Source organism: Pleurodeles waltl, chromosome 6 (genome assembly GCF_031143425.1).
Source record: "Pleurodeles waltl isolate 20211129_DDA chromosome 6, aPleWal1.hap1.20221129, whole genome shotgun sequence".
NCBI classification, from domain to species: Eukaryota; Metazoa; Chordata; class Amphibia; order Caudata; family Salamandridae; genus Pleurodeles; species Pleurodeles waltl.
The window spans coordinates 1,507,441,056-1,507,462,779 of NC_090445.1; the positions used below are offsets into that span (position 1 = coordinate 1,507,441,056).

General features: G+C 44.8%; 1 protein-coding gene across 2 annotated transcripts in view; it reads right to left on the reverse strand.

The window, feature by feature from the left end:
• The window catches only part of SKI (SKI proto-oncogene), a 130,110-nt gene that overhangs the window by 3,377 nt on the left and 105,009 nt on the right, over positions 1–21,724 (reverse strand). Inside the window, exons 2-7 of one of the 2 annotated variants that reach the window (XM_069240991.1) lie at positions 10,224–10,343; positions 8,463–8,578; positions 7,634–7,714; positions 5,964–6,247; positions 3,679–3,983; positions 1,168–1,398 (exon numbers count right to left, since the gene is read on the reverse strand). In XM_069240991.1, coding sequence (XP_069097092.1) covers positions 1,168–1,398; positions 3,679–3,983; positions 5,964–6,247; positions 7,634–7,714; positions 8,463–8,578; positions 10,224–10,343 — 1,137 coding nt within the window. The remainder of the gene's footprint in view (positions 1–1,167; positions 1,399–3,678; positions 3,984–5,963; positions 6,248–7,633; positions 7,715–8,462; positions 8,579–10,223; positions 10,344–21,724) is intronic. The other variant, XM_069240992.1, reaches the window with a different exon arrangement.

Here is a 21,724-nt window from a genome sequence, read left to right on the forward strand (position 1 = left end):
AGATGTAACAAGGAGCACAAGTCTATCTGTCCAATATATGGGAGGCTAGCAAAACTGTTCGACTCTGCCTCTTTTCACCCGATGAACTGTTGATGTATTCAGGAAATTCAGATACTGAGATCTCAGTGTCCTGTGGGCCACAGAAAGATAAAACTTTAATTGGAGAGATCGTTGTGCTAAATCATGGGATAATTAATGTATCCCTATGCCTAGATAAAACACATTCTAGCTCTCACGGCAACCAGTGTACCAGTTTGCGAGCCATGCAGAGGACGCCCCATTTCTCAGTTCGGAGACAACGTGCACTGCTGCATTCTGGGCCAGTGGTATTGTGCCTAGGGACAGAAGCCTGACATACACCATGATGCAGTAGTTCAGCCTGTAATGTATGAAGGTGTCCAGCTGCCAAAGAGAAGAACAGCCCTGGGTGTGCAAGAATAAGGCCTGGGGACCTTGTGAAGTACTTTACAAAGTGGGCGACTCGTTAGGTACTGCGTTGCTATTTACGATCAAGTGAGGTATCATTTTTATCGGGAGACTTGGGGGAACGCTGAGTGGAAGGAAACTTGTGGCTCCTCTCAGATTCCAGAACTTTCTGCCACAGAAATGTGAGGAACATGTGTTTTTTTAGCCAAATTTTGAGGTTTGCAAAGGATTCTGGGTAACAGAACCTGGTCCGAGCCCCACAAGTCACCTCTCCTTGGATTCCCCTAGGTCTCTAGTTTTCAGAAATGAACAGGTTTGGTAGGTTTCCCTAGGTGCCTTCTATGAAATCCAATGGAGAAACGGAGGTTGGGAGCATTTGGTGTCAAAGTAAGGATATTTGAGCATTGTAGGCTCTTGGTGTGGGCTAGCAGTGTCTTGTCACTGATGGAAAGAGGGCTGGTAAGGTAGGAAAAAGTGAAAAATACCAGCCAATTATTACAAATAAAATTCCAGAATTGTAATTATGACAATACATCAGTCACAGGAATCAAGCGCGTCCTTAAATATAGCATTTATTTATGACAGGCTATTTCAGTGCTATTTAAATAGATATTTGCACATGGCAAAACAAGAGATCTGTGTAGCCCCAATATCGGCCTTTCTGGAGTAGATGAGTCATCAGGAATTATGGGAAAGCAATAGTGTTTTTACAGCTGACATCAATGGGTCTGAGGATCCTACCTGAGCAGAGTATTTGGCCCGTAGTCGGCCTGCTTCACAGCCTTTGTCGCACACTCGCATTTGCTTTGCTTGCTCCAGCTCCCGCTTCAACCGTATCCTTGACTCGTTGGCCTCTTTCATCTTCTTCTCATTCTCTGCCCGCAAGCGCTCAATCTCTTTCCTCAAGTTCCGTTTAGCCTCAGTCGCTTCCCGTAGCTTCTCCTTCTTTGCCACACGCAGAAACTCCAACTCCTGTGGTGGGGTGGAACAAGAATGTAACAGTGGTTAATTATTTTCAGAACAGTCAGACCCTTATGTCTACGCATTGGCTACATGACAAAATAAGCCCCAAAGAACACGAGGACCTGCACAGAACACTCATACTTTCCAATTTTGGAATCAGGAGTTCAGACTAGACCTTTCCCTCAAAATGTTGGCCACATCAACAGTTCCCCAGCCACCGTTTTTTAAATTATACGGTAAGGTTAACAGGTGTGAGCATCCTATCCGGGGAAGCCCCACCTCCTTATTGTTTGAACTCTGTCATCAGAAGATAACTGAAGTCAGCCTTCACCATGCCTTCAGGGTTAGTTTGTGAGTTTGCTTTAATCCAAGACCTACGAGCTACAATAACCTTAAGCGCAAGTCAATGCTAAAGCAACATGAAGCGGCTCTGAACCAGAAGATGTAGCCAAAAATATGTAAGCATCTCAAGTTATAGAAAAGTTACAAGGAAGGATTAGATAAAAGAAAAATATGTATGTGTAAGAAAAGGCTTTGAAAAGATCTCAAAACAGAATGTGAAAATCGGAAAGGAGTAAGAGTTGAAAAATGGGAGAATTCACGGAGGAACGGCTGTGAAGACATACTTTGGTGGAGCACATAATTAAACGTAGATGTCTGCGTCCAGCGGTTAGGATGCACACAGAAAGAGTCTGGCGCCATTCATAGCTGATGGCATGGTGTCCACTCAACAGAAGGGCTGGGGCTGGAGACCTGGGGCCATTGCGACATGTTCAAAAGCTCTCCGAGGGGTTGAAGTGGGCGAAATGCTCAGGACAAAAATAAACACCGGAAGTGGTATTTCCTCCCTCTCGCTAAAACTAGCACATGCATCAGCAGAACTGCTGCTCAGTAACTGTACTCAGCCAGAGCGATGGGAAATCCTGTTCCTCCTGAACATTTTCTCAAAACCTAGCCAGGCCATTGTTAAAGCAACCTCTGCGGGGACTTTCGCTGCGGCTACTTTTAGAACACTTCACGACTGGAAAGGAAACTGCCCTGCTTCACCCCAGCGGGGGCGGGGACCCAAGGTTCCTTTTGTGTTAATACATTACATGTAAAACAGATGATTCCCTTTTAGACAGAACACTGACCTTTGTATGATTGTACTGGTCAAAATGTAAGTGCACATAAAAAAAAAAAACAGCTCAATCTTTAGCTGAATGTGTTGTGACGTAGTTGTCTTTTAGCTTAGCCTTCCCAAATACGATTCAAACCGGAACTTACATCACAGGAAAAGGCTTAACTTCATATTGGATAGGGCACCTCGAACAACATCCTATGGACAGACCACCATCTTGGGAATGGCTGGTTATATGGCTTGCCCAAGCTCTTTTCCAGAAAGTAGATTCTTTTGTTTGGAAAAAGCAGCAGCCCAAGTATGACCTACTTCATTCTGAGCTGCATTCCAGAGTCCCATTGCTGCCCTCAATGTTCATCACTCAAGGCTGTTCACAGAACAACCTTCTGGGGGACCCGAACTGTGGTGATGTAAGAGTGGTCCAGGTAGACATCCAGCCAAGCACAAGGTGTGTTGTCCTTAAAAGAGCTGCCCAGCAGAGCATGAAGTTCTTCCTCCCTTCTTTAACGCATGTAGTCACCAGGAATTTCTCGTCTGGCTTCTGGCACAGATGGTGCACCAGACCAGGATGTCCCAAGGCTTCTCAGTGTCCTTGTCTGTCCATTTTCACAGCTAATGACTGTGGTACTTTTGTCTTACCCTAAACACTGTTCTCAAAATGACTCTGCTCCTGCCTCTAGACTATCAGAGTGAGACTATGAGATTCTAAAACATGTCACTGTGTAAGGTGGGGTTTGGCTAAACCAGAACCTTATCCACTACTTCAAGTATCAGTCCTCATTGGTATATCAGACTAAAAGTCCGCAACTTGTGAGAGCTCTGTTTCCATAAATATCTGACCTTTTTTGTAAATTATTTGCAATAGCACCAATGCCACTTACTCAAGAGTAATACTTCAGTTTGTCACACACACAGATATGCCTGCTCAGCAGCCCATTGGTACATCGAGCTTTAAAATCCCTACTACGTAGATCAACAGCAGAGGCACATAAAAGTTACCAAATTAGAACAGAATGTGAGTGCAAGATGGCCAGTAGGCAAAAGACCAAGGTACGTTCCTTTCGTTTACTAACCACCAATGGACCACAAGTCATGATGACTACTTCAAAGGATGGCATCAGTCAGATCATCAGAAAAGGCAAGCTCCCTGCCTAGTGAGTGACTCTTACCTGCTGTAAGCTCCTTTTTGCCTGCAGTGCCGCACCCAGCTTCTCCTCCTGCTTCACCCGCATTTTTACCACCTCATGGAGGAACTTCTCCTTGGACTCCTTGGTGTCAAGGCCACTGTCGAGGGCTTGTCGCAGGTGCTCGAGCTCCGCTTCCAAACCACTGCTATGGGAGTCAGGGTGGGCCGAGGTCTCCATCGTCGAAGTGCTGATGACGCTGGGGGCCGGCATGCTTGGCGAACTCAGGTCTTTAGCCGAGCTGGACGACGTGAAGGAAGGCGAGGAGAGTGAAGATAAAGATGAGGTGACTGCAAGGAAAGAACATGTCATGAGGAAACCTGGCACCAGCACATTTCAGGTAACCACATAAACGGCAGAAATCATTTGACATTTTGTTGATGAGAAACAAGCGAAATCCAACTCCCCTCTTTGAGGAGACTTCTACTGGGCAATATAACTGAATACATTTATTTTTAACACCTTATGGCAATTATTAGACTTTGTGTGAGCAGTGGATATTGAACCCAATGTCAAACCCCTCCACCCCAGCCGAACAAAGTAGGTCCCACATGCATTTACCACATTCTCTATCAGGAGTGCATACTGAATAGGGTTTGGATATACTGATCACTCTAACAAGGATAAGTCAAAGATTCCTGCCCAACAACTGGCATGTAGTGACTTGCAATTAGGGTTTTTTCAGAGAAAACATATGGGCCAGGAAGTTTAAGAATGTTATTAATTAATCAGTATAATTAAATGACTCATTCAAATTGGTAAATTCTGAATGTGTAGGCTTGGTTCAGTTGAAACTGATAAACTTGAAAATAGTGTTTCTTCAAAGGACAATCTAGAACTGGAAAAGTTCGGTCCCGATGGAATGGAGTCATCTAGTATGATGAGCACTCTTGGTTATTTCAGTTTATGGGAGTCTCTGGGCATGAAGGAGAATACTGAGAAGAAAGTTCCAAGCAGTATGAAGAAATCTGAGGTGGGCTCAAGCTTAAACTTCTAGTTTATAATATATTGGTTTTTAGACCATTGGAATGTTGGGATTTCTGATGAAAACAATGGAGTAGAGGCTCTCAACATTTCAATATCCCATCTGCCTTTCTCTTTCCCCTGCCTCTCGGACATATATCAATGAGGCAGAGGAAAGTGAAAGGCAGAGGCTGAGCAGCAGGACACCCTTCCCTCCTCTTGCACTCGGTGTCCCTCGGATTCAGAAGAAGGGAGGGGTGAATGCTGCTCAGTTCCTGGTCTATCTGGCTTGGCTGAACTACACCAAGCAGTACTGCTGGGCCGGGTGAGAGGCAGGGGCTGACTTCAGCCCCCTTTGCAGCTCTTGCAGTGCGTGTTCCACAGCTGATAGCCTGGCCCTGCGCGCGGTTGTTAGCGGCTGAACATTCATAGCAAGAGCTGTCAACAACGGCTTCGGAGACCGCGGGAGGTTTCAACCCCCTTGGTCTACGACTCCTTTGTTTGTATAATGAAAACAATCTGCCCTCATGGGGTGGAATATTCTAATAGCTTGATAGCCTACAGTAGCTGGGCTATGTTGGCTATTAAAGGCCCGCTACCTTTTTAAAGCTGCTATAAAGCTATATTAGAACATTAGACGGTTGAAAGCTCCTTTAAGACAATAAAGTGGGTCAGGGCCTATAGTGGCTGGTATAAACCACCTTCTCGAACATTCTAATGTTTGTTTCTCATTTCTAATTTGGAACATTCTACCCTTAGTCGGTGGAATTATAGGCCGTCTGCACTGGGCTGCGCCAGTTGTTAAAGGCCCCCTCCCTCCTTACAGGTCCTCCCCTGCAGCTCTGACCTACAATTCGGGTTCCGGGCCTTCAACAAGCAGTACAACTCTAGGCAGCGGGCTACAACAGAGGTACTGTAAGTTTCGAAATGTTCCCAATTTTGAAGGGCAAGTCTGGCATGAAGAAGATCACGGGCTGTAACCGATCAAGTATTGTCAGATTCTAGCTAAAATTAAACCTTAGTCCTCTTGTTACACATGCAGGCAACTAAATAGCTAGACTATATCTCTCCAAATAAGCTGGTAAAGTCCAGAATGTAAATAAGAATGCCTTTTGAGTTTGATGACCAGAGTGAGTAAATCTGTGAGCACGAGGTCCTTCAATGTTTTTAATCTGCTGAACTGGGAACCCAACACTGAGAAATAATTTTAATTTTGGACTTTTAAAGTCTACTTCTTCCGAAATGAAGACTTATAAACACAAAGGTGCCCACATGCATATGTATTAATAAAAAATGTGTCCACTCACACTTACACTCCTCTCGAGTTTCGACTTCGATCTCCGCCTCAGACTCCTTTTCTTCCTCAGGGGGAGGTATCGTGGAAGGCGCTGGCGCCTCGGTCACCTCGGAGTTTTCGGCTGTAAGTCTTCGTTTTCGGGACGGCACTGGGCTACCCAGGGTTTCACTACTCCGGGGCGCTGCTGTCGCCGTCGAGCCCGGAGAACCGTGAATGATCTTCTGTTGTGTGGCGGCGGGTGCCAGGGCGACATTGGGTGCCACTGCGTTCTCAAAACTTTTGTAGTTGTAGAAACTGTCAATTCGCAAAAAGAAAATGGAAAAAAATAAGTTGTGTGAAATCGTAAAAGACTAAGTTATGTGGTGTTGTCAATTATATTCCTTTCATTGCCCGAGTCTTATGTGGGCCAAAAAAGGTCTGTAACTCACAAGATAACTCAGACATTTCTTTTTCTACCGATCTGTGCCTGACAAAGCTAATAGGCCTGGAACCTTGATAGTTGTTGCTTTTTTAAGTGTAGCATTTGATTCGAACATGATCAATAAAGTTAGCAAAGTCGAAATTTGGGTGAAAGTCATTTTAACCAGTGTTATTCCAGAATAAAGATTTTAAAAAATCGAAATATTGCCAAAAAATATATCTGTAGCCAATCTAGGAGATGTTATGGTATATATCTCACTGGCCATATAAAACCAGCCATTTTCAGTTATTCTAGTGGGTGATTTCTAACATGCTAGGGTACACTTTTGCAGTGAATAAGCATGAACCAGTTTCTGCCTACCATGAAGCACAAATAGAAAATCCCACACTTCAGGAACATTATTAAACCCCATGTATTCAAGCAAACACTTTTAAAGACTCTTCTTCTTGGGCAACGGTTCAAAGGTACAGTCATACCTACACACCAATCACCTAGATTTCCTTGCAACACTACAGCAGTTATCTTATTAGATTTCCACTGTTCTGATAACAAGTCTTGTCTGTAACTTAATTCGGCGATTCTAGGTTTAGAATTGAGCTGAAGGTTTGAAACATCCAATGTGTTCCTGAATGTTTTCTGCGGAGTGCAACATACAATGGATGGATAGCCTGTGCATGTAATACATGGTCGCATTTCACTCACAATGTTCTGCTCACTATGACAAGGCAGATCCGCCTGCACTGGTGTAAAACCAGGCAGTGGTCGAAACTAGGCATGGATCATGGTTATGTTGCAAGGAGCTAAGGCCTTACGTCAGAAGTGATAGCGCATTAACATGTTCACATGCATAGGTGCGTTTGTAAAATGCAAACACACTCTGAAACACAGGTACAGGAAGTTCATCTACATAGAGGTCCTGCAGTTTAACTCTATGTTCGAGCCATGTGGCTCTCTGAAAACAGTGTGAGAGAAGGGGAGGGGGAGAGGGTGCGGGTGTTAAATGCACAAAGTATTAGTCCAATACCACAGCTAAACACACAAAGATATCTATGTACACACACTACATACCTCGAAAATACACCGGCCTACAGACACACCCACACTTACAACCCTTTAAAAGTTTTGCTGAATGTTACTGACATGTTCATACTGCATCTAGATGGTTAGGAAATACATACAAATGCAAAGCAAATAACAATGTTGGGTGAAATGAACTAAGTGGAAAAGGCATTTGAAAATAAACGAAGGAAAACACCTACGCATTATGTTCGGAATGATTGCCCGGGCGCTCAGGAGTCTGTAGCACAGGGGGGCCGGTGCTAAGAAATGATAACTCCTCCCTAGAAATAAGCAAACAAAAACATGGAAAGGGTGAGGGCGGAGGAAAAAGAAAGCATGTGATGGGGTGATGAGAGAAACAAAAGCAGGGCAGGGGCATTCGGAAGATGCGTTCCCACTTCACGTTAAGAATATGGAAGCCCTCAAAGGGCTCCACACAAAATACCACACAGAGGCTCCTCAGCTATAAAGAAATACTGAAAGCGGTATGTGCCCTGGTGTGTAGAGGTATCATGCAGAGCTCTGAAGAGAGTACCACTGATGCTCTAATAAAGACTTCTACAGGACAAGTATGCGTTTCCCGCCCCCCCACGGCCCCTCTCATATGGTGGACAGAAATCCATAAAATGGTTATATTGACATCACAGGCATTCTCAACAGTTGAGAGCACCATCCATGAAGTAGCTTGGGAAAGATACGTCTATAGCTGCCACTAGAGTGTGCATATATAGGCTGAGAAATTAAACTCCTCACACGAGGGACTTGAGTCCCAAAAAGTATTGTGGGTGTATGAAGCATAAAGCTTGATGCCACCTATTCATGCTAGAGACAGCACAATTTGTTTGCAGGTATCAATTATTCCCTGGTGGCTTTTTCTGGAGTGTAACACTGTTTGCAGGGTACTTTAGAGCACAAGAACAAACAATTGTTTCCCTGTCGCTATTGGTCAAAGGGTCTCACACGTCCATGAGTCTGAAGGGGGCTCCTCAATATGTCATAGCATTATCAGTTCCTATAAGCTCTGCTTACCTGTCTCGGATGAGCAAGGGAAGATGGCTGGGAACTTCCTTCTCATTTGATGAAATGGCTGGAGACCAAGGCCGGAAGGCTGAGAGGCGCTGCCGTGGATGCATGCAGCCAATATTCTACGAGTAACAACAAAAACAAAAACACACACACAGAGTTGAAAGAAAATTCAGTAAAAAAGAGCGTAATAAGGATAAAATGAATAAATGCAAAGAACGCAGAAGGACTAGTATTTCTGAAACTACCCTGATCCTAGATGCCTCTACTGCAGGCTGTTATAATGTATGATGCAAGGTGCACTTCATGGCCATATGTTTGGTGTAGAGAGTCTGCTTCCATGACTGACGTATAGTGAGTGCACTTTTTGCAAGTACAAAGCGTCACCAGGCACAAAACAAAGACTTCTTTTAATTTGCAGTGTGATTACCTGGTGACTTGGATGGCCATTAACTGCCCTTACTAGCCTGCATTACACTGCCATTGCCATATCTGTGAGACATTCTACAGGGTTACAACCAGGAATCTGAATACAAACTATAACAGAACAAACTGGACTCTGCAGGAACTTAAAATAAAGTTAATCTAGGCCCTTTTTGTACTTTCAGTGTCCAAGAGTCCAGAGGGAAAACTCAAGACTTCATATCCCAGAATGATCTGGACATGTGATGAAGCCAGAATAGCAAGAAGAACTGGTGTTCATAGAGTGTCTGACAAAAGTGGTATATATCAGCCCAATTTTTAGAGGATATCTTGCATCTACCAAAATCTAAATAATCCACAGTATTAACAGAATGCAAAACAGCCACATCACGAAAATGATTTAAGTTTCCTTTCGCTTTTATGTATACCATTTTCTAATATTAGCAGATAAACCCTTTAGCCAATACCACACATATGATCCCAAGCAGCAGACCCAAAAGGCAAATCTACATACTTGCAAGGAAAACAAGTCGCTTATAGCAGAGAAATTAAGTTTTGCTGCCTCGAGAATCTTTATGTCTGCCAGCGCCTGCAGTCAAAACTGTGGTCATGAGGTCTTACTGTTCTTAGTAGAGGTGTGCCACAGCAGTCCAAGGAGTCCAAAACCAGTCACTTTACACAAGTAAAGCAGTACCTTTCAAATCGTTTGGCTCCTCATACAAAGCATCCTCAAATAAAAACATGTGTTTGGACCTAGGTGCTCCACTGATGAGGGACAACTCATTCCTAAACACACAGGAGTCCTTAAAAAAAAAAAACACGCATGTGCTCTCTTAACCATATCCAGCAATATTAACTTAAGTCAATTTCCGGCTATTTCAATGCATTAAACCTTGGCACATGACCCAACAGACTGCAAATGTATTGAATGGCGACAGAATGCCGGAAAAGGGAGGTACACTGTACCCCACTGGCATAGTGCTGGCAGAGCAATGGCAGGACGTCTGCCATGGCTACCGGTCTGAAGAGCCAGCGGACGCCTTTTCCAAGACCTCAGCTCGGGTTTTTGTCTTGTTGGTGCAGATTGCTTAGCAACTTTCACTGGAAGCCCAGAGCTGGATTAGAAGTGAAATCCGGTGCAGTTGCTGCCTGCCAGTAAATACTCAGTGACGTGAGGCTGGCCAAATGGGGTGGGAATGATGGAGACTTTCTTGGATTCCTGACAGCACACCGTGGCGCACTTAGCTCAAGGCAGAGCATGCCAGGACCGCTCTGCTAAACAGAAGGCGTATGATGAAGGAATATAGCAACCAGGACCAATCACAAGGCAGAAAATTGGGGTACCTTGTTGGAATTCGCCAGCGACTGCAACCAATTTGATTGTTTCTCCTTCTCTGCGGAAGAGGGGGATGAAGGGCGCAAGTCATCATTCTTCGGTTTCTTGGCCGCTGGTTCAGAAGAAATCTACAAAAGATTAAAAATAATGGTTAATATCGAAAGATAGGGCACAATACGGTTACTGCTATTAGGCACACATTTATCACAGCTATTTACAAATAATCACTGGGTGCATTACCACCATGGCCACGTAGCGGGCTGGAGGATGCTGAAGGTGTGGCGCATATTGATCTGTAGCAAGCAGGCTTTGGACTCACCAGTTACAACTTTGCAATACGCAGTGGGGATCCCAACTGCCCCTACACTTGGAGTGACCAAACTTTCGAGTCCTGCACCAACAAATCCACCATTTTGTCCACACGTTGATGGATCCACGGCTGCAACCATGGGGTGTAAGCTAACTCTGCCATGCACCTAATAACCGTGGTATCTAGACTTTATAGTCAAACACAACCACAGTTTGAGTCCCAGATGATAAGCCGATCACACGAGGGTGCACTTACAACCACTATTCATTTTGGAACCTTCACCCAAACAAGCTGATGTAAGAGATGCTCAACCTTTAAGCAAACAGCCACTCAAACAATGTATCCTTCCGCAACTCAAAGTGGCAAGATAGACCAAAGACCACAAGCAAACACACATCTTTCCTTAAAGGAAAAGACAAATGTTGACCCCTCCCCCCCGGAGAGGGTACTAAAGAAAAGTTATTAACTTAATGTAATAAAATGAAGCCACAGGTCTCAAACATATGAATGAGCTCTCATCTCTTTGCAGCAACAGGCAATATCGGATGCCGTCCCAAGCTGGACAGAATACATTTAAAACTCGGGAGAACACTGAGGGACTCTGTTTTCCTTGGTATTTATTTTGTATTTGCAATGGTTGTTAGGCCGATGACTTCACTCACTCACAGCTGCAGTGTGTTCTGGATAGAGTGCCAAGTTTGGCTTTGTCCATTCCGAGGCCGTCCGTGGCCAGGCCTGTAAACCCCCCTTCACAGCATATGAAAAATCTCTCTGGCTGGCTGTTGTATTCCCTCCAATGTATGAAATCATATGAGCAAAAAACAATAGTCAAGAGTGGCTTGTAAACTAGCACAGCAGATTTAATGGACGCACAGAGATTATCAGTGAACATTGCCTAAAGTAAAACAAATCTACTGGGGGTCTGGCTGCCAAACACATAACATCATTCATGATACAGCCCGAACCTGGTACCATATATCAGCATCAGTCACTGTGCAGTCAACTGGTGTAGACGTCTAAGGCTAGTTCAACGACATTGACATGGACAGCTTCGAACCTCAAATTTCACCAATGCCAGGTCACCCAGATTCACCCTAAATGCTGATTTAGCTCTCAGTGATAAATCACTAAGAAACCAAGACTCCCCGGCATCAGATCACTGTCAAAAAAGTGAACTTAAAACAGGCTTTCAAGCTATCCTAAGCTTAAATCTGGACGGGCTCCTGGACTCCACTCTGGCCCACCTTAAGTCCGACATATATGAAGCAGGTATGCCGCATCGAGAGAGGGTAGAAACAGGACCACACTACACTCATCCTGAGGAGCTCCACTGGCTGCTCTTACCGGCCTGGGCCATCTTCACAAGCAGATCCATCATCTACAAAGCCATCACAACTGGCAACACCGACTGCTTATCTGGAGGATGAGCACATGTGGCTCTTGGTACACCCACAGCCAGGTCACCATCATACTTCGAACTAAGAATGCAAAACAGAGAGACAAAGGCAACAGGTGTCTCGGTTTATTCACAAGGAATTAGCACATCCTTGTATGAATCAGGGCAGCCTAATTTTACTCCAGTTTAGGAAAGAGCTGATGATACGCCTCTGTAAAGAGCACTACATCACAACAAAGCAAGCGTCCACTCCCGCTCTTAGATACTAGCTGTTGCTCCTGTCACTTCCGGGTGGTATCTTTGCCTTTGACCATGTAGATCACTCCACTACATTTCGACTAGGTTTGCACTGTACAAATACCACACCACACAAACCCTCGTGCACACAGCAGTACAAGGCCTGCAGCTTTACTACACGGTGCCCGTGGCTTTCCATAGTGGCCCTTAATAATTTCTGCGATGTGCTTCGGAAGTATTAATTTCCCATCTAATTCAAAGTCAAAACGCAAACCGAAGCTGCGCTAACAACGCGGCGCTAGGAAAAAGTGAGTGCATCCCAAGGTGCTGCGAGGCAGCGGTGACAGCATCGCCCAGCTATTTGGCAAGTGCCTCCTGATCCCCCGGCCCATTCACTAGGGACGGGAGGGGGAGGGGAGCGGGCTGGAGGAACAGGTGGCAAAGTCTGCACAGTGAACAGACCTTTTCGAGCAGATCTGCAGGGACACCATTCTGTGCAGGCGAGGCTGATGGACAGCCACCGGGGAGGGGGGGATAAAGCTGCCCCCCACGCACACACTCCGCACAATCCATCCAACGGATAATTGTAGTAATTGGATTTGTTGCACGGCTCAAGAGAAAAAACAAATGCTTGGGGCAGAAAAAGGGGAGAGAGTGAAGCAGTGAGGGTTTAAGGCAGCGCCATAATGTGGTCAGCAGGTGGAAGGGGCCCTGGGGGCATCCAGAGGGTGTGGGAGCGCCCGCCAGGAACACGGACACGTGCAGCGCCAAGAAGCACGACTGGTGCAAGGCAGGGTCTCTCGGTATCCGAACCTGTGGCTGCTATACCAGCAACACTGCAGGAAAAGGGTCCCAAGATGTAACCGATTAAAGGTAGATTTCTCACCAAACTCCAGGGGCACTTTAACGCGCTTTGCGCGCCTTCAGGTGTCGTGCCGAGGATGGTTTGTAAAGCACAAAAATATGTGCTGTATGGGCGTTCAACCAAAAACGACCCGTGGGGATGGGATAGGGCAGGGCAGACCACAATCCAGTGGCATCTGACCTTCAGTATCCCTACCCCGTCGAGCAGTGCACAGACGTCCACATACCGCAAAGATGCCCCCGAGGACGGGATACACTCTCCACTCGCTCGGAATTCTGAATATAAAGGATGAAAAATCCAATACACAAGCTAGGGGAGAGGAACCAAAGCTGATCACGATCGACTAATCCAACAGAACACAAAAAATGCATTTGCCACAACAACAACAAAAAAAGAAAACCAGGGGAGTACGTGCTGCTAGTCAATTTTCGGTCCTCCGTCTACGTGCTCGGCTGCAGATGTATACCATCTTTCTCCCGAAATGTGTTATCTCAGTCTCCCACAAGCTGCCAAGCCACGCGGCGTGCGCAGGCCTCAAGGTCCCTAGAATTATCACTGCTCGTGCAGTTCCTCGAGGCAGCATTGAGGGCAGCCACCAGAAAAGGACAAAGGAGCTGAGGCGTTAGAAGGGGCGTCAATGGCAGGGGTCCTCATATTATCCTGCTGAAAGGAATGAACTGAATGTTACAATAGGGTGCTCTAATGGCCTGGTTGATCTCTGTGAAACTAGTAGCCCTTCTTTCCAACTATAACGCCAAAGCGGTGTGACCCTGGAAAAACCTCTATAATGCCCAATGCTTTTCACTGCAGTTATTGGGTATGCAAAGGCACCACTGAATGAAGAACGATGACATTTGTACGACGTGCATTGCCTAACAGCCCATTGGCTGTGCACCGTTCTGTCAAAGATCCAATGCCGTCGCCAGTTTTCTTGCTGGGCCATGAAAATGCAAACTACAGCAAGCTTTGATTGTGTACGTCTGAACAGCACACCAGTATTACACCGATCATTTCCAACACCTGGCCAGGCTTAGACATTCTTGGCATCTACCAAGGTAGGAACAGGGCTCATTGAACAACTGGTCAGGCCCGGAAAAGGCAGCCATCATACCAAGTTATGTCTAAAAGGGACACCAGTGCCATGCCCCCTACACAGACTATGGGAAGGAATCTCTGACAAGCTAGGGCTGTGAGACATGGACAGGCCAATAGGTGACCTGGCCCGAACTGAACAAGACACGTGCACCAATTATCCAGGATCGGCTAGGGCTTTCTTTACACCATAACTAGGGCCCTTCGTAACCTCACCAACCATGGGCATGGCACCTCTGGCAACTCATCAACACGTCAAGACAGATTTTCCATCAAAGAAGAGAGCAAATGGCTTTGTTGCTGCATCTGCTGCTGGTTCATGCAAAGATGTCTGGGTCAGCTCCGCCAGGAAAGGGTGGATCTTCCTGTTTCACAAGATGCACTAGCGTGGCGTGAAAATACAGACACTTTCTCATCGAGATCGCAAACCGCAGGCACTGGCGGCAGAGCTAGCCACCGGCTCACAGAAACCTCCAAAGATAGATATGCTGAGGATTATGAAGTGTCAGACGACATTTTAAAGAAGAAACAACAGAAGAGAACTTCAAAACAGGGAACAAAAAGCCAAGACAAATCTCACGCCCCACTTGAGAAAAAAAAAAGGGGCCAGTCCATGTTACAAGGATATTGTGGTCTTTCAGACAGCCAAGGTGGGAAATTGAATTTCAAATTATCTATTGCACAATAGCCCTAGAGAAACTGAGTAGAACTAAGGTGCTATGGCCAAAGTACCAGCTTCGGATACATGAGTGATGGCTAATCCATCTTCCACACTTGGCCACATTGTGTGATTCTGGCAAATCATGATTCGCCTGTGTATTAATCCCATCAGCCTACAAAACTCAGGACATGTAGAAACAGGTTTAAGTCAGTATTGAGAGCGATACAGACACTGGACGTTTACATGATTTTAATGCCGGTGTTTGCATGTAATTAGTTTTTCAGGATGCAGATCAGTGGAACAAATCTATATATTGCAGTACGTGTACCCTTTTTAAACCAACAAAATGTGGTAAGCTCCTTCGTATTAAAATATTTAGACTCAAATTGAAGAATTTTGCTGCAGTTCTACCAAACTGCAGGCAAATCTACAATAGAAATTCAACAATATGAAAACTCGAAGCTCAAGAATGCTAAAAGTGGAAATAGTAATGTTCTTAAGTTAATTATTTTTGGAATTCTTGCTGCTAAGTTTTGTGTGTCACTCATGTCTTGTGAGCGCCCAGTCTGGGTGCAACTACAAAACACCAGTTTCAAAAGAGGCAAGACATTCAGGCTGGAAGAAAGGCAGACAGGGCGACAGATAAGTCAAGAGAGTGGTGACTGAATGACATTGTGGTAGACCAAACAGACATCAGTTCTAACCTTTGAGAGGCAGGCTGTAACCAGGCCGCTGTCTGAAGTGTCCAGAACATGAAAGAAGTAAATGACAAAGATCATGGTAAGGAAATGTTTTTGCCACACTCAAAACACAGAGAACCGGTGCAGTGGGAGAGAGGCTGATGAAGGATCTACGCCTCATTCAATGAGAGGAATGAACACTATGCACCACAGAGCTCTCTCTAAGACCTTTTAGAGGGACAGCCTACCTGCTTGACGATGAACTGAGAGGGCTGACAAATACATAAGCCAAAGTTTCACGTCTAACACTAAAGTCTTGGAAGTGCCTACATCGAAGCGCTATTTAAAGTGTGCCACCAGTCCGCTAGCAAGGTGACTCTTAAATCAACATCCCTCGAACTTTGATGAAACAGTACCGTTTGTCCTACTACAGAACAGATTACAACAGCTTAACATTAGGACCTCCATAAGAGAAGACAAGAGAAAGAAAGCGGTCAGGACTGAGTATGACTGCAGAGAAGGGGTTCAGTTCTGCACAACGAGCGATGTTACAGGTTGCAAATGAGGTAGACTGAAAGAAAAGTGTGTTTGGCTCAAGTATCAGAATAACGAGCTGTGGCCAAAGTCATGAGTGAGGGGTTCTGGCGGAGCGGTCTGAAGACGCCCTTGCTGTAGGCCAGGTTCCAGCACTGGATAAAGAGGTTGGGACTGAGGTGCACCATAAGAACTCTGCGTGGTCCAAGTGTTGAACATCCATGTTAGAAAGAGGCGCGCTGTCTGAGATCGGTGCCTGATCCGGTCCTGCATCAGGAGATCAGGGCTGAGGCGCTCTACACTAGTGCAACGGCAGGTCAAAGAGGCGATCCACAGGTACAGGTTTTCTTGTGCACCCCAACAGTGAGGTGAAAGAGGCGCTACATAACGGTAGTGAGGTACGTTGATAGACCAGCTTTCAATGGTCCTGTATTTCAAAAGCAGAATTGAAGTTCCACGGAAGACCACTTTCATTACCCCATTTATGTAAGGACAAGTCCTGCCCCTTTCCTCTCTTGGCAGTGAGAAAACAGGTCATATGACTCTGCTTGTTGAAACAACTTCATTTAGAAAAAATGTAGGCTCCTCTCGAGCGTTGCAGGCGCAGTATATGAATGTTTTGCTTTTTTACATTGGTGAAGTTTACGTATAATGTACAAGTATATCGTTCACGGGAGAGGGGGGACTTAAGGGTAATTTCCTACCAGCCTTTCCCTCTTGTTCATCCAAAGGTAGTCCGAATGGATCGCAAATTTACACACAAATTGACATGTTTATGAGGTTCTAGAAAATGAAGCTGGACATTACACAACTGAGATACTGCACTTTGCATTCGAAACCAACTTTGAGAAAAATAACAGAGATGATAGTCCCCTTCCATAAAATAAAAAAAAATAGGATTACTTTACTAGGGGACAGCTTTGACACTTCAGTTGTATGGGCTAATAGTTGATGGAAAGCGAGGATATATGTGATGGTTCTTGTTCTATTTCTGTCAAACGAACAAGACTGCACTTCAGTGTGCTAAGCTCATTCCAGCCTTCACTGCCCTTGGAACAAGCAGCAGTGTTAAGGTCTGATTAGTTTTTACTGCAGCCTGCCACCAGGGGTCACTGCAGTGCCCATTTGCACTTGGGCCGGAGAAAGGTTAAAAGGCTGGTAACTCCTCAGAAGGGCCCCCATCAATACCCAAAACTGCAAGCACTAATACAGACCACCCTGCCCTGCCCCAAGGACCTAGGGTGGAAGCGTCCTTACACATACAAACCCAAAAAACGTCACGTCCGCGGGAAGTACGTCCCGGGTACCTGATGCCATCCACGGAGAATGATATATATAACCACTTGTGACAGCTACATGGAGAACAGTGCCTGTCCTATGCGGGGCATAGATGACCACCAGTGGACGGTGGCAGAAAGTCCAATTAAGTCAAAAAGTAGCTCGGGTGCCCCACGAAGAGAACAAGTACTTTACTAAAAACTTATGCGTGAGAAAATGTGCTGTCCTATAAACCCCTCTAAATAAAACAAAAGAAATGTCATAACTGGAGTTGAGCTTGCTCCTTTTTTCCATATTACAATTATAATTTGCGCTTGTACCTGCTACGAGCAACAATCCCGAAAATGAAGAGCCCGGCAGGACAACTCCGAGAAAAAATGTGGGGAATAAAAAAAGAGCGCTTCTGAAATGAACATCACTAGCCAAAGAGGCGGCAGAGCACTCAGGCCCACAATGTAAGTTACACAACTAGAGGAAACTGTTTAAGAAGGAATCTCTCGCCCACCCGTTCCCAAAAAAAAGCTGTGTGGTCAGACAGAAGATAAACAATGCGAACACAAATGTAGGTTACTTCCTCATTTAACCGACATGTGTTTGATTACAGAAAGCAATTTTTAACTTTACCAACTAGGCTTACGATGGGTGAGCACCAGTCGGCGCTCAGAGAGGAAAAACCGCAATTCTTGTTTATGAATGTGTAGTCTTCTGCAATTTGACGGGTTTGGGCCAGACATAACACTGGCTGGTTCCACGGGGCTCCGCCCAGACGCCCCCGAGGCTGACCGAGGTGGGCAACCTTTAGAAATGGCTGCTGCCGTGCAGGCCCTGACGAGATCTTTACTCACAGCCACATTAAGAGCAAAGAAAAAAGGGAAAAAAGGCTAAGATGACCCACAGATAAGGTTTAATACAGTCAAATACATCTGGCACACGTCGTAAATATCCACAACAGTTGTATCCCAGCTGTGTAAGGCTGTGGGTAGCTCGGCAGAGGATATATCTTACTATGTAAACAGTCACAAACTTTGTACCCAGTTGAGTGGCGCAGCAAAAACATTTTGACAGGATCGCGATCAATTGATTAACGTCAGGACATCCAGCAGACTGGATACACACTTGTGTAAAAGTATAACAGCACACACAGATCTATGAATGCCATATGCTCGGGCTTCATAAAAAACACCATCTGGGGGCAATGAGCTACAATACACCGGAGAGGCAGAGGGTTTCCCAACATCCGGGCACAACAAGCGGCCTAAACCAGAGTAAATGTACTTGTTCGGATGGACGGGCACTTGATTATGAAAGGGCCGATCTAACAAGATGGAGAATGTCCTCTTTATTAGGAAGGTGGAAGAGGGGCGAGGGCATTCCCCAAATGAAAGCTTGGTCTCTTGATAACAAACAAGAGGGTGAAGGGGAGGCCATGATCTGAGCAGGTAATCTTAGTAAAAGTGACATCCCATCCCAACGGTGTTGTAGCAGGTAAATGACTGCACTGTGTTTCTTGCAGTCTATTTTAAGGTGTCTACCACCTTAGCAGTGTGGTTTCATCTATTTCGCTCAGTTTAAAAAATATATACATATTTAATGACCACCCGAACCCATTCCTAGTTACCCTGTAAAATTATTAAATATTCTAGGTCAATTTTCAACAGCACAGAGTTTTATTTTCTTCCTTGCACTCTGAGCATATCATTTCAAGATCTGCGAGTCGGAATGCAGGATAATGCAACATCACTCCATGTTGGAAACCATTTTCATGCGCAAAACTTGAAATATTTATGTTCTCCCCCAGCTTTATTAGCCATGCTCAAATTTTACAAATACGTTTTAATCTGGATTTCTGTTTCCAGTTCGCACTTGATTCTTTATTACTGAGGCACGCTTACAGAATGTCCTCCTACCCCAATATATTTGGCATCAGCATGCTTTCCTTTACTTGATTTTTACTCCCTCGTGCCAAGCAGCATACAACTGCAAAAAAAATATTTAAAAAATAAACCTCACTAGCCATATACACGCGAAGCATATTTTAGTAAGTACACATCATATGCTATGCCTCTAAAATACAACAGCTGCTAACTTCACAAACATATTTAAATTCAAATGTACACAAAACAGCTCTACCATGGGCCAGCTTCAACAACGGTGGGTGGTGTAGTAGCATATTTGCACTAGAAAATGTGTGCCTCATTTTGCTCATACCTGTTTAACTTTGCTATTCACGAAACACACCTTGTTTTAAGAGGGGCATTTTTATAGATCTCGTTGAATCCAACAAATCTGTATGCAGAACAATGCACAGCGTTTTTCCAAATTTAGTAAGGTCTCTGCAATATTGTTAAACTTAATACACAGTAAAAGCTGTTCTCATCCACCTCTACACCCATGTTACTCAAAAGGGCAATTTCAGAGCTATTTTACAAAAAAAATGAATAAGTAAATAAAAAATGAAAGAAACTCCTACAATGCTACAAATCAAGCTCGGGGTTTTACTGACAATCTAAACCGCAAGGGAACTTAACACGTGATCAAAGTCATGTATTTTAATTTAGAATGCAAGTCCTGTATTTTCCAAGTGTCTCTTGGGTGATATTCTCATTTCTCCATAAAATGTGTGCTACCCATTGCAAACGCTGATAAGAGCACACTACCTATGAGACACATGCACACACACACACACGTAAATACTTAATACATCTGAATACACATAGTGTCTAAGGTTATATTAATACATGATTTGGAAAGGGGTGTTTTATGCTAAAGCAACAATGTAGGATTCAAAGCTGAAGAAGTGTCTGGCCTGCCACAGACAACCCTTCTGAACAGGAATGTATCACTACCTACCCTCCTTCACAGGAGAGTGAGCTATTACGTGGCATCACTGGAAACAACTACCAACATTCCCTGTGATATACTAAAATAAGTTGATCAACATGACTTGCCACCCGCCCCTCCTCTGGCCCAGATACTGCAGTTCCTGTCAGGATCCTGCAGAAATGACCCACGGATGACGTACCACCCCACTATACTTCCAAGATGCTGCTCATTTCCTAGTTATAGATGCCTGCTTCCGCCCTCCATCTCCCAGTATCCACCCGGCCTTCCCTAGTCCTATTCACAAGCCCCACCCCCTGTTCCACCACACACCTCAGTATCAACACAGAATGCAGTTCCCACACAGTCTGTGCCAAAGAAAGCAGCGCAGAGGAAAGGGCTTTTCTTCCTGCCCCGTTCTCCGGCTTGGTTCACACTAGTTTGATCCACTGGCTTGGCTCCAGTGTTAAATTTTTTTCTCCAAACCTCAGGATAAGGAATCCTTTTCAAAGGTGACATTTAAATCCATGTCTCTAAGCTGCTTTAGTCTTAAATGATCAGAAGCACGCTGCTGCATATTTTAGCTGTCAATTACTCTGGGTACCAGAAGACAGGTTCTGGCTTAAAAAAGATCCGCCAATGTGGGAAACGTGCCCATCTCTGTGACAGTGTGCGTTCTAGAGGGAAGCACTAAAACTACCTCAATCGCGCGCTCAAACATTCTAACTGGGGGTTGAATAAGGGGGCACAACAAACTTGAGAAAAGTTTAATCACTAGAAAACTTAATTCAATGAGGCAATTATGTGTTCTTATTGCCAGCCAGCAGTTTATAGACGAATCGCGGCAGGAGGAATAAAATTGCATATCACCAATCATCAAATGTTGAGAATGAGGAGAACACCCTTCTTCCTTCTCTACTTGGACTTGCCATCTCACATCAAACCTTCAGATATGAGAATTTAGCCAATGAAAAATCAGGTTACTTAAGTTTTTTTTTTTCTTCCAGGGGGATCATGGCCCCCAATACTTTGAATTATGGTCCCCGATGGCCCCCTAAAAGAAACTTTGAAAAGAGCTTTCTTCATAAACACAACAAAAAGATTCACCAGAGCACGGTCTGAACCAACTGTGAAATACTTTGAATAATGTTTCAGCTGATGCTGCGCTGGAATTCTGTGGTTTCCCGAAATATGCTTAAGAAGCGATTTTATGCAAAGTGTGGCGCTGCTACATACAACACACTGGGTAAAATACCATGTGCACAAGAGTCACTAAAGCAAGCTTATTCCTAAAGAAGGTGGGCAACCAAAACACATGTTGTTTCTCAGGTATGTTCAGCATCACGGGGCGAACAGCAATCATGTCCACCTTCAGCAATAGCTCTCTCGTAATTCTCCAAATCCAGAACTCTAGGAAGTTTCCAATGGACAAGGAGATCAACACGATGGACAGGTTTCAATCCAAGTTACTTGAGCCAGAATCAGCCTGTGCGTCTCAGAGGATAGGAGCTGACCACATACCTCAAGGTGACATTAAAACTGGGTACACAGGTGGGTGTAGATGGCTGTCTCCTCTTAAGACCTTTTTTTTTTTTTAAAGAGATCTTTTCTATTCACACAAAGGAGGGACTGCCAA